The sequence below is a fragment of the Sciurus vulgaris genome, assembly GCF_902686455.1.
Source record: "Sciurus vulgaris genome assembly, chromosome: 17".
Classification (NCBI taxonomy): Eukaryota; Metazoa; Chordata; class Mammalia; order Rodentia; family Sciuridae; genus Sciurus; species Sciurus vulgaris.
The window spans coordinates 71,165,305-71,183,616 of NC_136478.1; the positions used below are offsets into that span (position 1 = coordinate 71,165,305).

The 18,312-nt window shown below is 59.2% G+C and overlaps 3 protein-coding genes across 13 annotated transcripts; 1 reads left to right on the forward strand and 2 right to left on the reverse strand.

The window, feature by feature from the left end:
- The first annotated feature begins 366 nt into the window (after positions 1-366).
- LENG8 (leukocyte receptor cluster member 8) lies at positions 367-11,851 on the forward strand. Of its 11 annotated transcripts, XM_079118125.1 has the most exons (16): positions 367-515; positions 1,894-1,986; positions 2,617-2,788; positions 3,207-3,308; positions 4,033-4,143; positions 4,929-5,181; positions 5,483-5,624; positions 5,882-6,085; positions 6,490-6,768; positions 6,840-6,980; positions 7,069-7,354; positions 7,871-7,972; positions 8,074-8,142; positions 8,234-8,363; positions 8,444-8,651; positions 10,554-11,851. In XM_079118125.1, the coding sequence occupies exons 2-16, from the start codon at positions 1,949-1,951 to the stop codon at positions 10,714-10,716; spliced, it is 2,400 nt and encodes a 799-aa protein (XP_078974251.1). In that variant the 5' UTR covers positions 367-515; positions 1,894-1,948; the 3' UTR covers positions 10,717-11,851. The 11 variants fall into 11 exon arrangements, 10 of the variants coding, with proteins under 10 accessions (XP_078974251.1, XP_078974252.1, XP_078974254.1 ...); XM_079118126.1 differs by lacking the exon at positions 4,033-4,143; XM_079118128.1 differs by having other exon boundaries at positions 8,444-10,693.
- LENG9 (leukocyte receptor cluster member 9) lies at positions 11,399-13,387 on the reverse strand. The gene has a single exon (XM_079118184.1). The coding sequence runs from the start codon at positions 13,341-13,343 to the stop codon at positions 11,895-11,897; it is 1,449 nt and encodes a 482-aa protein (XP_078974310.1). The 5' UTR covers positions 13,344-13,387; the 3' UTR covers positions 11,399-11,894.
- An 812-nt stretch (positions 13,388-14,199) lies between these two features.
- CDC42EP5 (CDC42 effector protein 5) lies at positions 14,200-18,312 on the reverse strand. Its single transcript, XM_079118268.1, has 2 exons — positions 18,108-18,312; positions 14,200-14,722 (listed from the first exon to the last, which is right to left on the reverse strand). The coding sequence occupies exon 2, from the start codon at positions 14,720-14,722 to the stop codon at positions 14,267-14,269; it is 456 nt and encodes a 151-aa protein (XP_078974394.1). The 5' UTR covers positions 18,108-18,312; the 3' UTR covers positions 14,200-14,266.

Here is an 18,312-nt window from a genome sequence, read left to right on the forward strand (position 1 = left end):
GCCCCCTCCCGCCCAGGACCCCAGCTCCACGACGCCGCCCCGCCCCCCTTCCGGGTGGAGGCTGCCCTCGCGCCCGTCCCCCTCTCGCGGGCTCCCACGTCACTGTGCTGCGAGTGGCCTCACAGCCCTCGTCACTCGGGTCTACGCCTCAGGGATAACAATGGCGACCACGGGCGGAGTCGAAATAAGGCTGCGCGTCAAGGCGGCGGGCCAGAAGACTCAGCCGCGATTGTCCCCTCGGGGCCACCGTCCCCACCCAGACTTCCGGCTTGCCTGCAAACGTCACCCCCCCGCATGTTTGCGTGGGTGAGAGGGCGGGCTCAAGCCAAATTGGTGGCGGCCATTGGCTACTCAGGGGAGGGGGCGGGGCGAGGCCTCCGCATGACGTCAGGACGCCGCGGTCGGGACGTCGAAGCCAAAGAAGACAGGAGCCAGCCGGGTGGCCGAGCGTTGTCGCGGACCTGGTGCTACTGCCTTGGGCCGCTGCTGACGAGTCCCGGGAGCCAACGGTCCTGGTTGGTGTGGGGAGCGGTGGGCGGGCAAGCGGGAACGGCTTTCCCTTCGGTCCCGCGCCCCAGCGGCCTTCTTAGCCGTCGGGCCAACGGACGCCGCACGAGCGTCGGCAGGGTGTGGCGGCGGCGGGCACTGCGCTTGCGCGCCGTGGCGGGGCGGGGGGGCGCCCGGAGGCCCAGCGCGCGTGCGCGTCGAACGCGGCAGCTCCAGGCCCTTTGACGGCTGCTGGGCGGCAGGCGGCGTTTCCCCGGCGACTGCGGCGTCCTTCTTCGCGGCCTGCGGGACCGCCAGGTGCCGCCCGCATCATCGCCGGCCTCGCGTCTGCCCGCACAGTAGCCTGTCTCCAGACCCCAGCCCTCACCCCGATCTACCTCCTTCCCCAGAGTCCCCACTACTTACGCGCAGGTTCTGGGTCCTTTTTAAGGGCTTCGCCTCTCTAGGACTTTACCCAGCTCCAGGCTCCTGTTCCCGATTCCTCCACTTCTTGTAAGCCTGGGTCTCTGATGGGATTCACCTTAGTACCCAGTTACCCGCGCCAGAGCTCGGGCTCCTCAGTCCTTGCTTCTTTGCTTTCCTCCCAGTACTTCCCACCCAGTTCTTAATGATTTCCTAAATGTGTTTTGAACCTGTTTCGGTGTCCCCAAGCATGTCCAGATCCCAACCAAGGGGGTCACCTCTTTGGCCCCCCAGGCCTACTCCTGCCTCTAGAAACCTCCTGCACAGGTATCTCCTCTGCCTTAGGGCATCTTTAGAGATCAGTCTTTAAATGCTTCCCGACAGTCTGTTTCTTTTCATGGGGGATCCCCTATGGCACCTTCAGCCTCTGCAGGCTTCTCAGGGGAACTTCCAGAGTCATCTTTCCTTTTAGAAATTTCTCCATTCTCCAGTGTTCTCCCAGGTACAGCTGCTCCCTCCTTGCAGTGCCCTGAAAGGCTTCCCTCCTTCCAAGCTCTCAGCCTTAGGGTCTCTCAAACTTTTTTCATTGGCACATTCTCCTTCTCCTACTTCTCTCAGAACCTGTATCCTCTGGAATTCTTTTTAGATCCCCTACCCTTGGCTGAGGTCCCCCACCCACCCTCTGAACTTTCCTCCTGGGTTTCCCTCACATCCCTTCTTTTCTTGTGTGGATTCCAGGCCTTTTTCCTCTGGGAAGTTCCTTCAGGCTTAGTTTTCAGACCCTTCATTTTCCACCTGGAGCTCTACGGGGAGGCCAGAGTCTTCCGTTCATACTCTAGGTCCTTCATTCCATACCTAGGGTTCTTCTTTCTTAAATTTCCCTTTTCCGCCTGGTTTCTTATGGGTCCACCTGCTTTTCTTGCCCACTTTATGACATGTGTCTTGCTCTTTCTTGAGTCTCCCAATTCATTCTTTCTCTCATAGACAGTGAAAAAGCAGTCTGGCTCCCGAGGTCCACCCCTTATACCCCGAGGTCCAGATGGCGGCCAACGTGGGTGATCAACGTAGCACGGATTGGTTAGTGGGGTAGAGGGACAGAGGCCAGCTGGGAGGGACAGAGGAAGCAAAGCCCAGGGGTGTCTTCTGGGGTGGGATCTTATTCAACCTGAGGAAAGTGGTATAGCAGTCCCTGGGTTTGGGGTGGCGCACTTCTAGCCCCAAACGCAAAGGGACACTACACTCTTGGTTGTAGTGTGGCAGGGCAAGTCTTCCCCTGTGTGCCTTCATTTCAGAGAACTGTTAATTCTTCCATGTATCTGTAATAAGGAGGCAGCCTCCAACACTTAGTGTGCAACCATTGACTTTCTGTTAATTGCTAGTTTTTTCCAAAAAGCCTTATAACCTGCTGACCATGGGTGGTGTCAAACAGAATCCATTGATTCATACATAAAACACTGAGGCCTACTAGGTGCAAGGCCTAAGTTAAGTTCTATGATACTGGCCACCCTTTTATTTAAAAAGCTGTGTGCAAGACCCAGATTAGGCACCTGAAGCAGGTGACCTCTGAAGCAAAAGCTGGTTATCATCGTAGTGTAATTAGGAAGCGTAGGAGCTTAGGTATGGGATTCAAGGCCTGGTGTTTGCCCCCTGCCATCCTGCCCGGTGTGCAGTGGGAAGACAGGCTGAATCGACGTCTTCTCTCTGCAGGTCCTCTCAATACAGCATGGTGGCTGGCGCCAACAGAGAGAATGGCATGGAGGCCCCCATGCATGAGAACCCAGAGTGGGAGAAGGCCCGCCAGGCCCTGGCCAGCATCAGCAAAGCGGGAGCTGCTGGCAGCTCCAAAGCCAGCAGCAATGGACCTGTGGCCAGTGCACAAGTAAGAAGGCCACATAGGACCTGGGAATCCTGTGTGGGGGTTACTATGGGAGGGTCACTGCCTAGTGTCCACTTGCAGCACTTGGATGAGGTACCTGGTGGGGAGGCAAAACAAGATGTTTTCCTGGTGTCCAAATCTGATGAGGGGGAAGATCTGGTTTCCTTGAGGCAGCCAGGCCTGATGTTGCCTGGAAAATGGAGACCATGTCCCTGGTCTCTAAGGTGCCCAAGTCTGACAGCAGAGGTGAGCACTCTCTACGGAGACTGGCTCAGCTTCCTCCTTTGGCAGTTACCCATCAGCAAAGAGGCCTGGCTTCCTGGGAGCCAGCAGCACTGGGAGAGAGTGGGAGCGATTTGTCTGGTGGCTCCTGACATGAGGCTCCTGCCAGTGCTCATGGTACGGTGCTTCTGTTCCGCAGTACGTGTCTCAGGCAGAAGCCTCGGCTCTGCAGCAGCAGCAGTACTACCAGTGGTACCAGCAGTACAACTACGCCTACCCCTATAGTTACTACTATCCTATGGTGAGTCCCTCTGGAGGGCGGCGCACCTCCCTGTGGGCAGGGGCAGCTAGGGAGTAGAGAGAGCAGCGATGCTCCCAGAAGCCCTCCACTGGCTCACAACCCAAGAGGTGAGCTGGGTGGCCCCCAAGGCCCTCCAGCTGCTGTGTGCCTGCTTTTGATCCCTCCCCTCTTCGTGCCCTTGCTATTGTGTGGGACCTTGACACCTTGGGACACACCACGTCCACCATGCTTTGCTTTGCCACAGCTCTCCTCTGTGCTTTCCCTGAGGAGCTCTGTGCTTGGGAAGTGCCCTGAGAGAGCCAACCTGCCAGACCGTGACCTAGAGTAGTGTTCCTACCCGCCTTCCTCCTCTTTGCCCTGTGTTTTTTCATGGTACTACACAGAACATGCTACGTTTTACCTACTGCTGTGCACATGTCTTTAGCACAGGTTTTGTTAGAGCATGGGGTTTTGCCTTTTATTACTTTGTCATAGAAGTTAGAACTGAGTTGGCAGTTTGTTGAATGAGCCTGTGAGAGCTGGCATAAGTGGACATGGGATTGATAGAGGTTTACTTTTCCTTTCTTTCCTTTTCTTTGATGTTTGAGGTAGGATTTGGTCTATTTGTACATTGGACAGAACAAGGGTGAGAGATGAGTAGAGAGGCTTAGATTGTGCACAGTTCCAAGCAGGCAGAGGGGCGGGGACCGCCTGCCACTAACCCTTCCTCCTGTGCCTTTGGCAGAGCATGTACCAGAGCTACGGCTCCCCATCCCAATATGGGATGGCCAGCTCCTATGGCTCAGCCACGCCCCAGCAGCCATCGGCACCCCAGCACCAAGGGACTCTGAACCAGGTAACACCATGCCTAGCCAGCTGCCAGGTCAGGCTGGAGGTGGGAATGTAGGTTTTGAGGGGCCGACATTAAGGAGTCGTCTGCCTATTTAGGCTGTTCACCACTCCTTTTTTTCTCCTTCCTGACGGTCAGCTTCTGATGTAAGGAAGAGAGCAAAGCATAATTTTGAAAGTAGGGTGGGTGTGGGCCTGGTCTGGGCCAGGGACTGCAACACTGGAGAGGGTGGAGCAATTTGTCGTGTGCCACTTGTCTTCTCTTTTCCTCCAACATGTACACACACGTCTGCACACACACGCGCCTGCACGCACACACAATTCTGCATTCTGGCTTTGCATTTAATGTGCACCTTGGAGGAATGGTGGAGTCTGGTGTGTGGGAGCCAGATAGACCTTGGTTTGAATCTGTCACTCTCACCCCCATGTGGTAGCAGCACTGTGATTCATGTCTCAGTCAGCTATTTGAAGTAGGAAAGGTCCCTGTGAGGACTTGTAGTCAAGTGCGTCCTGGTTGTGCTAGGTCAGAGACTGATGGAGTGGGTGTTCCGTCAGTGCTGTTGATATTGTGGAGTCACACTCCACAGGAGGCACCTAACAGCTGGGGCCATAGAGAGTTTCCCTGTCTCTCCAAGCCTGAGTCTTTTCAGCTGTGTTGAGGGTTGTCAGTCAAAGCATTCACCCCAGGAATCACTGAGGGTGCAGACTGAAGAGCCCGGGTGCAGAACTGAGTGCTGAGTTCAATGAGGGCTCCAGAGTGCTCTCACCCTCAGTTCCCGCTTCCTCCTGCAGCCCCCAGTCCCCGGCATGGACGAGAGCATGGCTTATCAGGCCTCTCCACAGCAGCTGCCAGCGGCCCAGCCCCCTCAGCCCTCAAACCCCCCACATGGGGCCCATTCTCTGAGCAGTGGGCCTCAGCCTGGAACAGCTCCAGCCACACAGCACAGCCAGGGGGGGCCCCCTGCAGGCCAAGCCTATGGGCCACATACCTACAATGAGCCTGCCAAGCCTAAGAAGGGCCAACAGCTATGGAACCGGATGAAGCGTAAGTTGGCAAAGCTGTGGGAAGGTCGGGGATGAGGGGTAGGGACCCTCCTAGAGCTCTGAGCTCCTGGGTGTGCAATGTGTAGGGTACATCCCTTGTCTGACTGTCAGGGTGGTCCTGAGGCTGGGGTGGGCTGTCCCACAACCAGGTGTGTGTGCTGGGCTTTTTTCTGGAGCATGACCGCTCCAGTTCCCAGATGCCTGGGTCCTTTTGCTGTTGAGGCTTTTGTTCTGCATTCTACGGGAGCCCCAGGAGTGTCTGGGGAGGAAGGGCCTAACCCCAGCCTCTGTGGCCTTCACAGCAGCCCCCGGGACCGGTGGTCTCAAGTTCAACATTCAAAAGCGGCCATTTGCTGTCACCAACCAAAACTTTGGCACCAGCGCAGAGGGCCAGCACAGCAGCTTTGGGCCCCAACCCAATCCAGAGAAGGCCCAGAACCACAGGTGACAGTTACTTCTTTCCCCATGCCTGCCCCTGCCCCCGTGCTCTGCAGTCTGTACTCTGGCAGGCTCCCCCGGCTGAGGCTCTTTGTTCCTCCAGAGTGGGGAAGGTTCTTTCCTAGGGCTGCCCCACACACTGAATGAGGCGGGGAAGGAGTACTCGGGTTATATCTGGCTCACCTGCCAGCTCAGTGGTCCCATGAGGGTCTGTGTGGGTTTGGGTCCTCCTGGCTGAGGGTCCTGGTCTCCCCTCCCCACAGCGGGCCTTCCACCCGTGGGAACCTATCTGGGAAGCCTGACGATTGGCCCCAGGATATGAAGGAGTATGTGGAGCGATGCTTTACTGCTTGTGAGTCAGAGGAGGACAAGGACCGGACAGAAAAGCTGCTCAAGGAGGTGCTGCAGGCCCGGTTGCAGGACGGCTCAGCCTACACCATTGACTGGAGCCGGGAGCCGCTGCCCGGGTCAGTTTGGGCGGGAGGGTGGTGCTGCAGGGGCAGAGCTGCTGGGTGCTGGGCTGGCGACCTGAGCCCAGGAAGCAGCAACTCCAGAGAGAAATGAGACAGAAAGCTGCACCCAGGACATGAAGTTGTGGGTTGGAGGGCTTGGTGTGGTAGTGGGCCAGTGATGGCCAAGGTCAGGGTCCCAGGGTGGGGAGAGCTGTGGGCTGGGGTGATGGGCACTGCTCAGGGGCTGAGTACAGCCTGGACACAGAGAACTCTGGGCTTGCTCCCTTTCCTGCACCACGGCAGCCACATAGCCTGGGTAAGTGCCTTTTCTCTGTGAGGTGGTGCCCCAAGTTGTGGGGGGTCTGCGAGCTGCTGGTTGGCTGTCAGGGTGGTGATGCCCTGCCCTGCTGTATCCTCAGGCTGACCAGGGAGCCTGTGCCTGAGAGCCCCAAGAAGAAGCGGTGGGAGGCCCCTAGCAGCCTTCACCCTCCCAGGGGGGCAGGATCAGTGACCAGGGGCGGGGGTGCCCAGTCCCAGCGAGGGACACCAGGGGCCGGGGGTGCTGGCCGAGCCCGGGGCAGCAGCTTCGCCAAGTTCGGCAACCGTAACGTCTTCATGAAGGACAACAGCTCTTCCTCCAGCACGGACTCCCGCTCCCGCTCCTCCTCTAGGTCCCCCACCCGCCACTTCCGGAGAAGGTGCGCAGCCTGGGGTTGGAGGGTGGCTGGGAAGGACTGCTTGAGGCCTGACTCCCTGCTTCCTTGTGCAGTGACTCCCACTCGGACTCTGACAGCTCCTACTCAGGGAACGAGTGTCACCCTGTGGGCCGTAGGAACCCGCCCCCCAAGGGCCGGGGTGGTCGGGGGGCCCACATGGACCGGGGCCGAGGCAGGGCCCAGCGTGGGAAGAGGTAAGGCTTTTGATGGGGCTGTGTCACAGGCCTGGGCTGCCAGGTGACCGGGGGTGCCGTCTCCTTCACCCACCTCGTCTCTTCCCAGGCACGATCTTGCTCCTACCAAGCGTAGCCGCAAAAAGATGGCAGCGCTCGAGTGTGAGGACCCAGAGCGCGAGCTCAAGAAGCAGAAGCGGGCAGCCCGCTTTCAGCACGGGCACTCCCGCCGCCTGCGCCTTGAGCCCCTGGTGCTGCAGATGAGCAGCCTGGACAACAGTGGGGCCGACCCTGACTGGCAAGAGCTGCAGATTGTGGGCACATGCCCTGACATCACCAAGCACTACCTGCGTCTCACCTGTGCCCCTGACCCTTCCACTGTGCGCCCTGTGGCAGTAAGTCCCAAGCAGGGCAGGTCTGCTCCATGAGGTGCTGGCACCAGGCCTGGGGAGCTACCCCAGGGGGGTGGCTGAGGACACATGGGGGGTGTGGGTGTGGCCCAGGCCATGGGAAGACCCCACCCTGCAGGCCCTCCATGATGGCAGATTGTTGTCCCGAGGTGAACTCAGACAGACCTGTGCTTGGACCCCTGCTGTTGAGGACACAGTCTTGCCAGAGGATTGTCTTGGCCTCCCTGAGCTTTGGTCCCTTGGGCTGAGAATAAAGCCCGTCTCGTGCATGTCATCCCAGCAGGAGAAGGCACTTAGGTTCTGCTACAGAACACCGGCGGCCCTGTGTGCAGGAGCCGCATGGCCTGTCTGTTCTTGTGTGTGATGTTCGCGGTGCAGAGGAATACTAGCCTGGGTTTGATGTTGACACTCTGGTTCCAAGGTCGCTGCATGAGCAGAAGAGGCATGGCCTTGGCCTGCCCATGTCACCCCTCCTTGAGTTTGGATTTGATTCCCTGCTAGGTTTTGAAAAAGTCGCTGTGCATGGTGAAGTCCCACTGGAAGGAGAAGCAGGATTACGCCTTTGCCTGTGAGCAGATGAAGTCCATCCGGCAGGACTTGACGGTGAGGTGGACACTGGGAGGGGCCCTTTGCAGGCTGCCCTGCCCTACCCACCCCACCCACCCTTCTTGCGCCCTGCAACTCCTGCTGTCCCCCTGGCCTAGGTGCAAGGCATCCGCACGGAGTTCACGGTGGAGGTGTATGAGACCCATGCCCGCATTGCCTTGGAGAAGGTGAGCAAGTGGCACAGGCCCCCACTTTCTCCGCAGCAGCTGCCTGCACCTGCCTGGGCCTCACTGTGCTCCTTCATGTCCCTTCCCTCAGGGTGACCATGAAGAGTTTAACCAGTGCCAGACACAGCTCAAGTCACTGTATGCTGAGAACTTGCCAGGCAATGTGGGCGAGTTCACTGCCTACCGGATCCTGTACTACATCTTCACCAAGAACTCTGGAGGTGGGAAGCCCAGCCCCCAGGTCGGAGGGCACTGTGTACCGGCGGTGCCCTGCCACCTGACATGTTTCTCTTGGGGTCAGACATCACCACAGAGCTGGCGTACCTCACACGGGACCTGAAGGCAGACCCTTGTGTGGCCCATGCGTTGGCATTGCGGGCAGCGTGGGCTCTGGGCAACTACCACCGCTTCTTCCGGCTCTACTGCCATGCACCCTGCATGTCTGGCTACCTCGTGGACAAGTTTGCAGACCGGGAGCGCAGGTCTGCCCTCAAGGCAATGATCAAAACGTATGTGGCGCTGTGCTCTCCTGCCCTCCACTCTGGCCCTACCCGGCCTCTCTCTCCCTCCCCGTGCTCCTGGCCTTCCACTCCCATCTTCCAGTCTCCCTCCCCACCCTTCCTTGCACTCTCCTGGTGCTTTCCTCTTCATGCCTCAGTCCCGGGCCCCTCTTCTGTCTCCTCTCCATCTTTTCCCTCACTGCCCCTGGCTCCTTTTCCCACCCTGTGCTTCTCTCCCCCTGTTCATGTCAGCCTGGACCTGGTTATCTTCACTTCTCTCCAGGTTCTTGGCTCCCTCTCCAGGGCCTCTGCCCGCCCATCACACTCCTCACTTGCTCCTGGGCTAGAGATGAGCTGGGAGGGAAGGGTCTGGGGCCTCTCTTCCACTAGAGAGGCTGTGCTGCTACTCGGCTCCTTTGGGAATGCCAGACATGTTTAGGGTTAGGCGTGGTGAGGGACAGTCACGCTGGGGTGGGCTGAAAGGCCTGGGGTTGGGCAGGTCTTGCTGACAGGCGTGTGCCATGCTGTGGCCTGGGGAAGGCATGTTTGACTCGTGTATAAGACCCTTGTTCTCAGTTGGGGTTGAGATGCCCCCAAGGGGACATTGGGCACCATCAGGAGACACTTCTGATTGCCACACTGAGGGGGATGCAGCTGGATCTGGTGGGTAGAGGCCAGGGAGGGTGCTTAGCCTTCTGCAGTGCACAGGATGCCCCAGCAGTCATCCAGCCCCAGTGTCAGTCTTGCCTCAGGTTGAGAAGTCCTGATCTGGAGGTCTGTGTGGGTCTGAGGAACCTTGAACACCAGGCTGGGTAGCCTGGCCTTCCTCATGAAGGTAACAGGGAGCCCTAGCATGGCTCGGAGTAAGGGAGGCACCATCAGCTTGAAGTTCAGGAAACTCTTTCTGGGATCTAGTTCCAGTCAAGCCTGCTTCAGGGACTGTGGCAGAGGAGGATGCAGTGTACCGTGCCAGGGACATGGTCACCAGCTGGGGATGGAGCAGGGGCCTGAGGGGCCCCCTTGGTGGGCAGCCCTTGAGCTGTACTGCTGCACACAGTGTGTGACTGGCAAGTGATCATTTCCTTATTAGTAGATACTGGCCCCAGCTATGACAGCATAACGCGGGATGGCCTGTGGGTGGGCCTGGGGGCCCTGGCCGATGGTTGACCTCATGCTGTCAGCACCTCCCCCTGTGAAATTGGCACAGCTATTCCTGGCAGACAGGTCCCAGAGCCATGTTCCTGCAGGGCCGGGAGGCCAGCTTGGGTGGCAGATGAGCAGGCTCTTCAGTCCCAGGGCCCACAGGAAGCAGGGCTGTGCAGGCAGACCCCATTTTCCTTTTAGTGCCTCTCACTTGGTGCTGCTTCCTGTGCCTGTCAGTGCAGGTTGACAGCCTGTAGCGCTCCCGGGCAGCCCCTGACATAATCCTGGCCCCTGTAACGTGCACAGTGAGCAGTATATCACGTTGCCATTGGAACCAGAGTCACTGTTAGGGGTGTGGTGGTGAGTGCTGGCCAGGCAGCTCTCTAGCTCCCAGGGCAGAGCGCAGCAGCAGGGGCTCCCCAGGTAGCACTGTTGGCCCTGCCCTCCCATGCCCATGCACTGCCCCCTGTCTGGCTCTTGCCCCTCAGCCAGTGGAGGAGCCAGCTGGGCCCTTCCCCTCCTGTCCCCTCTCCTTCCTGGACAGGTAAGTGAGGGCAAGGGGGGGCACACTGGGGACTGGGGCCACCAACCCCAGCCCAGGCCCCCCCAAGCCCCGAGGTGGGGAGGCTGGGAGGAGCTGGGGGAGCCAGCAGGGATCGTGCGGAGGAAGACCCTGCGGGCGCCCTATTGGGGGCGCCTGCTCCCTGCCTGTGGGGCCCTCCCTGCCCACGCGCCGCGGCCTCATCGCTCTCTCCTCTTGTCTCGTAGCTTCCGCCCTGCGCTGCCAGTCTCCTACCTGCAGGCCGAGCTGGCCTTCGAGGGCGAGGCCGCCTGCCGGGCCTTCCTAGAGCCCCTGGGCCTGGCCTACACGGGCCCGGACAACTCCAGCATCGACTGTCGCCTCAGCCTGGCGCAGCTGCCGGCCTTCTGAGCACCCAGCGAGGATGGGGCGGGGGCAGGGGCTGGGGCCCCCAGCGCCACCTTTGCGGATTTTGTTTTTGAGCCATGGACTTGGGTTGTAAATTAATTTGTGGGGAGTGGGCTCCAGGAAGAGCCGCCATCCCTGCCCCCGTTTCCCGCCGGGGAGTCTGTACAGAGATTTTTCTACATTTTTATTTTTTGCCTCAGAGGGATGGGTTGGGGAGGAGGGGGGGCTGCGGAGGTCGGGGACGTGGTCTGCAGGCTGCCTGTCCCCTTTTCACCTCCACTAATGCTGTCTCAGTGTTTTTTCTCTCTCTCTTTCGAGCTTCTCCTCCGGTACCCGACCCGGCGTGCTGGCCCATCCCATGCCGGGGGGCCAGCGGAAAGAAGACAGGCCGTCCAGCCCGCGCCCGCCTGCAGTGGGGTCACCAGCACACCAGCCCACGCCCGCTGCCTCGTCTGCCTCTTCACAGACTCTTGTTGCCCAGCCTTCTGGGGCCTCAGTGTTTTGGGGTGAGGGGAGCTGCTTAGAGACTATGCCCCACCCTTGGTCCCCCACCCCAGAAATGCCAACGCCGTCATCGTCATCACCACCACCACCACCACCACCACCACCAGACCAGCATCACCACACCGCACTGAGGACTCCGGAGGCCATCGCGGGACCAGCCGGCCGGGCCGCCTCGTCTCAAGTTGTATTAAGTTGTCTCCGTGTCCCCTCCTTCCTCGCCCCAATGTTTCTTCTGATTTTTTTTTCCCTTTCCCTCCCCCCTCCTGCTCCCAGCCCTCCCTGGCTCAGCACAGGTAAACCGGTCACCCTCCCTCCCTCCCGCCTTCATGGATCACCAGCTCACGTCATGTTTCCTTCTCTTTTCTTTGTGTGTGTGTTTATTTAAGTTATTTTTTCTTCTTCCTCCCCTTTTCTTTTCGGTCCTCCCTTCCTCTTCTGCCATGTAACTGGAGGATGTGCTATGAGTTCGCAAACAGCTGGACTGTCAGGCTGCTTTTTTCCAGATGTCCCTCCTCTGCCTTCCCTCCCCTCCCCTCCTCTCCCCTTCCTTCCTTCATTCTTTTCCTTGGAGCACTGAGCACCATTTGGAAGCTTGAGAGAAACCAAAATTAAAGAGAGAGAGAGAGAGCGAGCACACAGCGCACGCACTGTCCTTTCTGCCTGGCCTGGGTCCCCCTTCACTGTGCGGATTCAGTGTGCAGCCCCAGGGGCACGTCAGCTAGGGGCTGGTAGGGGCCGCCCGCCTTCCCCATGCGGCACAGCCAGAGTCGCCCCAGGGGCTGGCTCTGCAGCTCTTGGTCCAGGCCGAACCTGGGCTCAGGGAGGCAGACCTGGGAGCCATGGGGCACCTTGGCCAGAGTGAGGTGGGGGTGCAGCCCCCCTGGGGGCCATAGCACTCTCAGCCCCGCTGCCTCCAGCCTCTGGCTCAGGACGTGGGCCATGCCTTCCAGTGTGGGGGAGGGTGGAGCACAAAGTACATGGTGGCTCAGGAGCACTAAGTCCTTAAACCGCAGCCGTTGGGGTGCCTGAAGCCCTGGGGCCAAGAGGGCCCTTCTCAGAGCTCCCACTGCCGCCGCCTCCTCCCCTGGGCCTGCCAGCCGCAGAAGGGCCAGTGTCAGATGCAGGGCATGTGTGGGCACCAGGAAGGCAGCACAGGATGGGGCAACCTGGACTAGGTGCTCCTGGGCTTTGGCCACTTCTGCCTGCAGCCCTAGGTCGCTCACCATGAGGGCCACAAAATGTGTAGGGCGGGGTTGGCGAGGAGCCACAGCCCTAGCTGGCACGTCCCTTTCATCGTCCTCTGCACCCCACTCCGTTTCCATCTCCCCAACAGACAATCCTGGGGCCGCCACGGCCTGTGCCTCCGTGCCTGGCAGCACTGTGGCTCCGTGGGGCTCGGTTGCCCTCAATGCCCTCTCTGTTTCTGCAAGATGCCCCCTCGGGATTTTTTTTCCCAAGTCGATGGCCGCACCCGGCCCCCTCTCCTTGGCCGCCTCGCGGTCTCTTCCGGGTTCCTCCAGGTCGGATTCCCGGAGCTCTGTCCAGTCCGTGTTTTCGCTCGCTCCCTTGGGGTCAGCCTGGTTCTGCCCTGCTGGGGCCTCGCGGGGTCTCTCGTCGTCCGGGGTCTCCAGTGCGTCCTCGCCGTCAAGGACGTCCAGGATGGTGGGCCCCCGGCCAGCCGCCGATCCCGAGCCGAAGACGAGGTCGGTGCGCGAGGCGCGGTCCCACACCAGGCGGCCGCGGAAGCGGAAGTAGCGCACGCGGTGCTGCGGCACGGCCAGCACGCCCGGCCCGAGCGCCGCCAGCGGCTCGTCCCAGCAGAAGGCGCTGAAGGGCTCCTCGCGCACACCCAGGAAGCGGTCGACGTAGCCCACCGAGAAGTCGGCGGGGTCGAGGCGCGGGTCCCAGCGGATGCGCTGGATGACCGCCGCGGCTGTGCGCAGCGGCGGCTTCTTGGTTCCGGCCTCCGGCTGCGCCCCTCGGCCAGGCGGCGCCTCCGCGCCGGGATGCGGCTGGCGGCAGCGGGCGCCGAAGCGACAGCGGCCCTCCAGGAAGTAGCGGCAAGCTGGCGGGGATGCGGGGTCTTCGGCGGGGCCCTCCGGCAGAAGTTCTGGCTGCCCCGCCATCACCTCGCGTGCTGAGGTCTCACAGGGATTCCTGAGGGAACACGCTGCGGGCGCCCGGACCACACCCCGTACCTTACCCACGGTCGCCCGGGCACCCGGTCCCTCTGATTTACCAGGCCCGCCCCGCACTCACGTGGTTGGCACGCATGTCCCCGCCCCCTGGGAGGCCTTAGAGGGTCTGGCCTCGCCCTTCTGGAGTTCCCCCAGGCTCCCGGCCTCGCCCCTAGTGGAGTGGTTGACGCCGGTTCCCCGACCTTCGAGCCGGCGGGAGAGAACCTGGCCCCACCCGCAGTTCACAGTACTCGCGGGCACGGTCTTGCGCCTCGGGGAACTTAAAAGCACCCAGACGCCGACGGGCTCAGGCTGAACTTCGTGCCCAAACCTAGGATGCCGCCACCAATCTCTGGCAACTCACCTTTCGAGAGCTCGGCCCTCTGCACCGGAGCCACGCCCCTTGAGACTCTAAATGGGCTCCAGTCGCTTCCCTCGGCGACCACACCCAGAATAAAGGGTGGCTCCACCCTGTCGGGGCCCACTGGGACGCTCGGGGCAAGGCCGCTGTAGCTGCCAGGCCTCAGTACCCGGCACCAAGTCCCCCTGGCAATGTTTCTCAATCAATATTTGATGAATGAATGAGGCAGGAGGAGCGGCCAGGTCGGGGCACTCGCACCCTGGGGGAGGAACTGGCTGGCCACGCCCCGGAGGCCCCTGAAGGAGCCGCACCTCACCACTGCCTGCCAGTCGACCTAGTCCGGCACTGCGGATGACACCTACCACTCTCCCAGGCACTGGGACTCCACAGTCCTTTCTCTCTTCTCTCCCCTTATCCGCTATAATGAACAGACGGAGCCCGGGCGCAAATCTTAGCCGTTTATGTGCGCAGAAGTGGGGTGCCGGAAGGGAGGGCGCGGGGAACCCGAGGCCTACAGACCGATGACGTCGTCCAGCTCGAGGTCGGCGTTGGGGCCGCAGCGGGCCCTGGGGTGCTGCGCCCCGAGGCGCGCGTCCACGTCGGGCTTGGAGGCTGCGGCGCGCTCCGCGTCCATGACTCCCAGCACGGCGTCCAGCATGGAGGGACCCAGGTCCAGGTGGAAGGACAACAGAGGGTCGGCGGGCGCCGTCGGGCGGAGGGCTGGCACTGTGGACTGCGACAGGGTAGAGGGCGGCGCGCTACGCGGGACCCTGGCGGGCGGGACGCAGGGTTCGGGGGGTGGCCCGCCGCCGTGGCGGCTCAGGAAGGAGGTGTCCCCGAAGGCGTCGCCTCCGCGCCCCACATGCAGTGTGTGCCGGAAGTCGCCGAGCGGCGCCGAGATGGACAGCGCGCCGCGCTCTGTCCTCTTCTTGGGCTGCCCGGGGCCCAGCTGCTTCAGCACCGGCATCTGTCAGGGCACGGGCGATCAGCTCGGGGGAGCCCTGCTGTGCTCCCAGCCCCGCCCACCAGCGGGGGCATCCCCTTGAAGGATGCCCTCAGCAAGGGACAGGGCCGTGGTGGGGTGGTTATTCCGATTTTACAGGTGGGGAACTGAGACTCTGAGAGGTTCAAGGTCACAGATAGCTGGACTCAAATCTTAGATTCAGATTTAGGTCTGCCTGACTCCAAAATGCGCATGGTGCCCTGCTGATGGTCCCGAGAACTCATATTTGAACTTCCTATAGGCCAGGCAGAAAGAAACATCTTCCACCAGCCCTTCAGAGCGCTTCCCGACCTGACTGGTAGAAACTCCAGCTAGCCAAGGATGGAGCTTCCCAGGATCCCCCCTTGCAGACAGGGCTTGCTTTGTCCATTAAGGGACGCAGGCCCCTCCGTGTGTACACACACACACACACACACACACACACACACACACACACACACGAAGAGACACAAGTTCTAATTTGGGGGGGGGTTGAGGGTTTCAGTATGCTAATATTTAAATTACAGCATTTTGTAATTTAAGTGATCTGGTTTTGAGAGACCATGACCTAACAATACGATCATACTTTGTAAAACACTAATAATAATTAGCCCCCCCCCCCCTTAGGTTAAAAATGGCAGCATGACTCATATTTGAAGCCAGCTGCTTGAGAACTGTAGACTAGGTGTGCTCTTGCCGCATGGCTGCTTGGGATTGGAGAGCAAACAGAAGTGCAGCCAGCTTCTGCCATGTCCTGGAACTTGGCAGATTTTTATGGAACTTCTGGGAGGGACTTTGGTGACTGTTTTAACAGTCACTGTTATTATGATGAAAAGCCTTTAGTTGTTGTTTCAATCGAAGCCCTGCCCTTTGCAACCATATGAATTGAGATAAATTAATCTGTTTTCCTATTGGTAAAGTGGATAAAATAACACTACCTTCCTTGCAGAGCACATAGAAAAAGCTCTATTGAAGAAAATTAGATTTATAACTGTACCAGCCTTAACAGGGTGCAGTGGCTGTAGCGACTGAGGCGGAAGGATCCCAAGTTAAAGGACAGCCTTGCAACTTAGTCAGACCTCCATCTCAAAGTAAATAAATAGAAATACTAAAGGCTGGAGATAATAGTTCAGTGGTGGAGCACCCACTAGTTAAATCCCCAGAACTGGAAAAAAAAAAAAAAAAAGTATTAGCCAATTGGTAGTGGTAGTATGCTAGTACTGGGGTGAAATGTTTCCCCAAACAATAAGTTTGGAACAAAAGGTAAGATTTGGTAAAACACAATGACCAAACAATGCAACCAACATTGTTCTTTTAGTAACCAGGATTCTGGGGTGTGTCTGTGATAATGTGGACAGAAAGTGAAGCAGAAAAAAGTTAAAAATTTAAAATAGTTTAGGTGGATGTATTCTGAGTACTGCCCTACACACACACACACACTTTGCATTTTTTCTCTGGGGAAACCGGTCTTGATTTGCCATCCCTGCAGCGTTTATTACAGTTCTCCAACCTTAACCTACATGACTAAATACACTTTTATTGTAACCCAGCAGCAATCACGACTCCCTCCTCCCCTATAAGAGAAACCAAAGCTTTGTGAAATAAGACTGTCTACAATGTGGCAACTACTTTGATACATTCTCTTCTAACACTCTATTTTTAAATGATTAACTCGTCTCATTAAAGAATCTCCATCCACAGTTTAAAATAAAAGTCCTCTCTAGATGCCAAGCAGTGCCCCTTATCTCAGCCCTTGGCTCTGTATGAATTGAGGGTGAGAGGTGGATTCAGGAAGACAGCTGCCCAGGGTAAGGACCTGGCTCTGCCCAGGGCCATGAAGCGCTGGGTAAACTGCCTAGCCTTTCCGACCTCATTTCTTCACCTGGAGAATGGAATGATACTAGTATAGGACTTCAGAGTCTTGACAAAGATTGGTGAGATGCTGCCAATCCAAGTCTGAGTGCCGTAGCCAGCACACACCTGGGATCACTCTCCCCAGGTCCCAGAGAAGCAGCTTGCTTGGACAGGATCCCTGACTTGCCCAAGCTCACAAAGCCAGCTCGGGGGACTGCAGAGTCCTGCCAAGCTCCTTCCACTGCCTGCTCCTCCTGAACTCAGCCCTCCTGCGGCTCCCTGTGCCCGCCTCCAGGGCTCTCATGCGCCCACCTGGCACCACACCGGGCCAGTGTCACTGCTGTCTTCCAGCCCTGGTGGCACTCTGAGATCATGGTCTCTGACATGCAAGCTTGGCTTGGGTAGTCATTTTGTTTTGGTGGGAACTAGCTCCTGACCTAGCTCCTCAGCCTGCCCGTTGGTTTACCCTCTGAAAACCAGGAGTTAGGCCTGGAACCTCAGGAAGTTTACTGGCCACACCGCCATTTATTTCCAAGGCACTTATTCTAGGTCAAGCACTGGTCCAAGTGTTTCACAGGATGAACTAGTTTATTCCATCCTCAAAACAACCCAACCAGGGGGAGACTGCAATTCTAAGGTCCATTTCACAGGCGTGTGATGGCTGCAGTACAGAGGTTGGGTAACTTGCCCTGGGTCACACAGGAGTAAATGCTGGGGACCAGATTCGGCGCCCAGGCGGATGAACTCCAAAGTCTAAGGACGATATCGTACCATCCAAGGAGGGGAGGTGCAATTGCCATGTGTCTTCTGATAGAATCGCCAGGGATTCCCTTGCACCCTTAGCTGCAAGTGGTTTTCTTTTCTCTTTTCCATTTTAGATGAGAAAACTGAGTTAGACACGAGTTTTCCAAGGCCCCCTATTCCCCTCGCCAGCCCTGGAGACCCTGGACGAGGCATCCCTCCTCCCAGTCTGGGTGTCCTCATGATAAACGGCCCTAATCGCCCTCTAGCAGGGTTGTAGGGCTTCATGCAATGAGGTCATGCTTGGAAAGAGTTTGTCACTGGCCAAACCCTGTACAGAGGGACTGTTGTTTGGGACCTACACGAAACAGGCAGAAAGCAGGCCGCGCAGGCTGCAAGCGCTCCCTCAGCCCACTCCTCCGGCCGGCCGCGGTCGCCCCCGCTTTCCTGCCCCAGAGGGCCCGCCCCAGCGGCAGGGGTCGGGGGCGCAGCCAGCTCACCTCTGCCCTCTGCGGCCCCGGCTCCGCCAGGACGGAAATAACAACCCGCTCCGGATCCCGCCGGACAGGTTCTCAAACCCGCGGGAGAAGTGGGGACAGGGGTGCGGCCGCCGCCGGTGGGGGACGCGGAGCCGAGACCCGGGCGCAACGGGCTCTCTGCGAGCCTCCCGAGGCCACGTGGCTGCGGCCGGGACTTCAGCGGCAGCGGCCTCTGGCCGTCTGCCCCTCTTCCCTCCAGTCGGGACCCAGGACCCCTGCCCACCATCGCCCTTTACCTCGTGGTCCTTGCTGAGCGCGGCAGGCGACCGCTGGGCTCGGCCTGGGACCCTCCTTGGCTCAGAGTCCGCCTCCGCCTCCTAGTCCCCTGCCCGCGCCTTCTTCCTCCTTCCTCCGGGCGGGATTTCACCTGGCAGAGGAAGTGTCATGCCGAACCTGGAGAGGGATCCAGGCCCGGGCGTCGGGTCCCACCTCCCAAGGCCC

Bases quoted from the DNA above. Each gene is read 5' to 3' on its own strand.
- LENG8 (XM_079118124.1), top strand. From the start codon at position 382: ATGACGTCAGGACGCCGCGGTCGGGACGTCGAAGCCAAAGAAGACAGG. The intron at 516-2,616 runs GTTGGTGTGGGG...TTCTCTCTGCAG, and splicing joins CCCGGGAGCCAACGGTCCTG to GTCCTCTCAATACAGCATGG. The intron at 8,143-8,233 runs GTGAGCAAGTGG...CCCTTCCCTCAG, and splicing joins CCCGCATTGCCTTGGAGAAG to GGTGACCATGAAGAGTTTAA.
- LENG9 (XM_079118184.1), bottom strand. From the start codon at position 13,343: ATGGCGGGGCAGCCAGAACTTCTGCCGGAGGGCCCCGCCGAAGACCCC.
- CDC42EP5 (XM_079118268.1), bottom strand. From the start codon at position 14,722: ATGCCGGTGCTGAAGCAGCTGGGCCCCGGGCAGCCCAAGAAGAGGACA.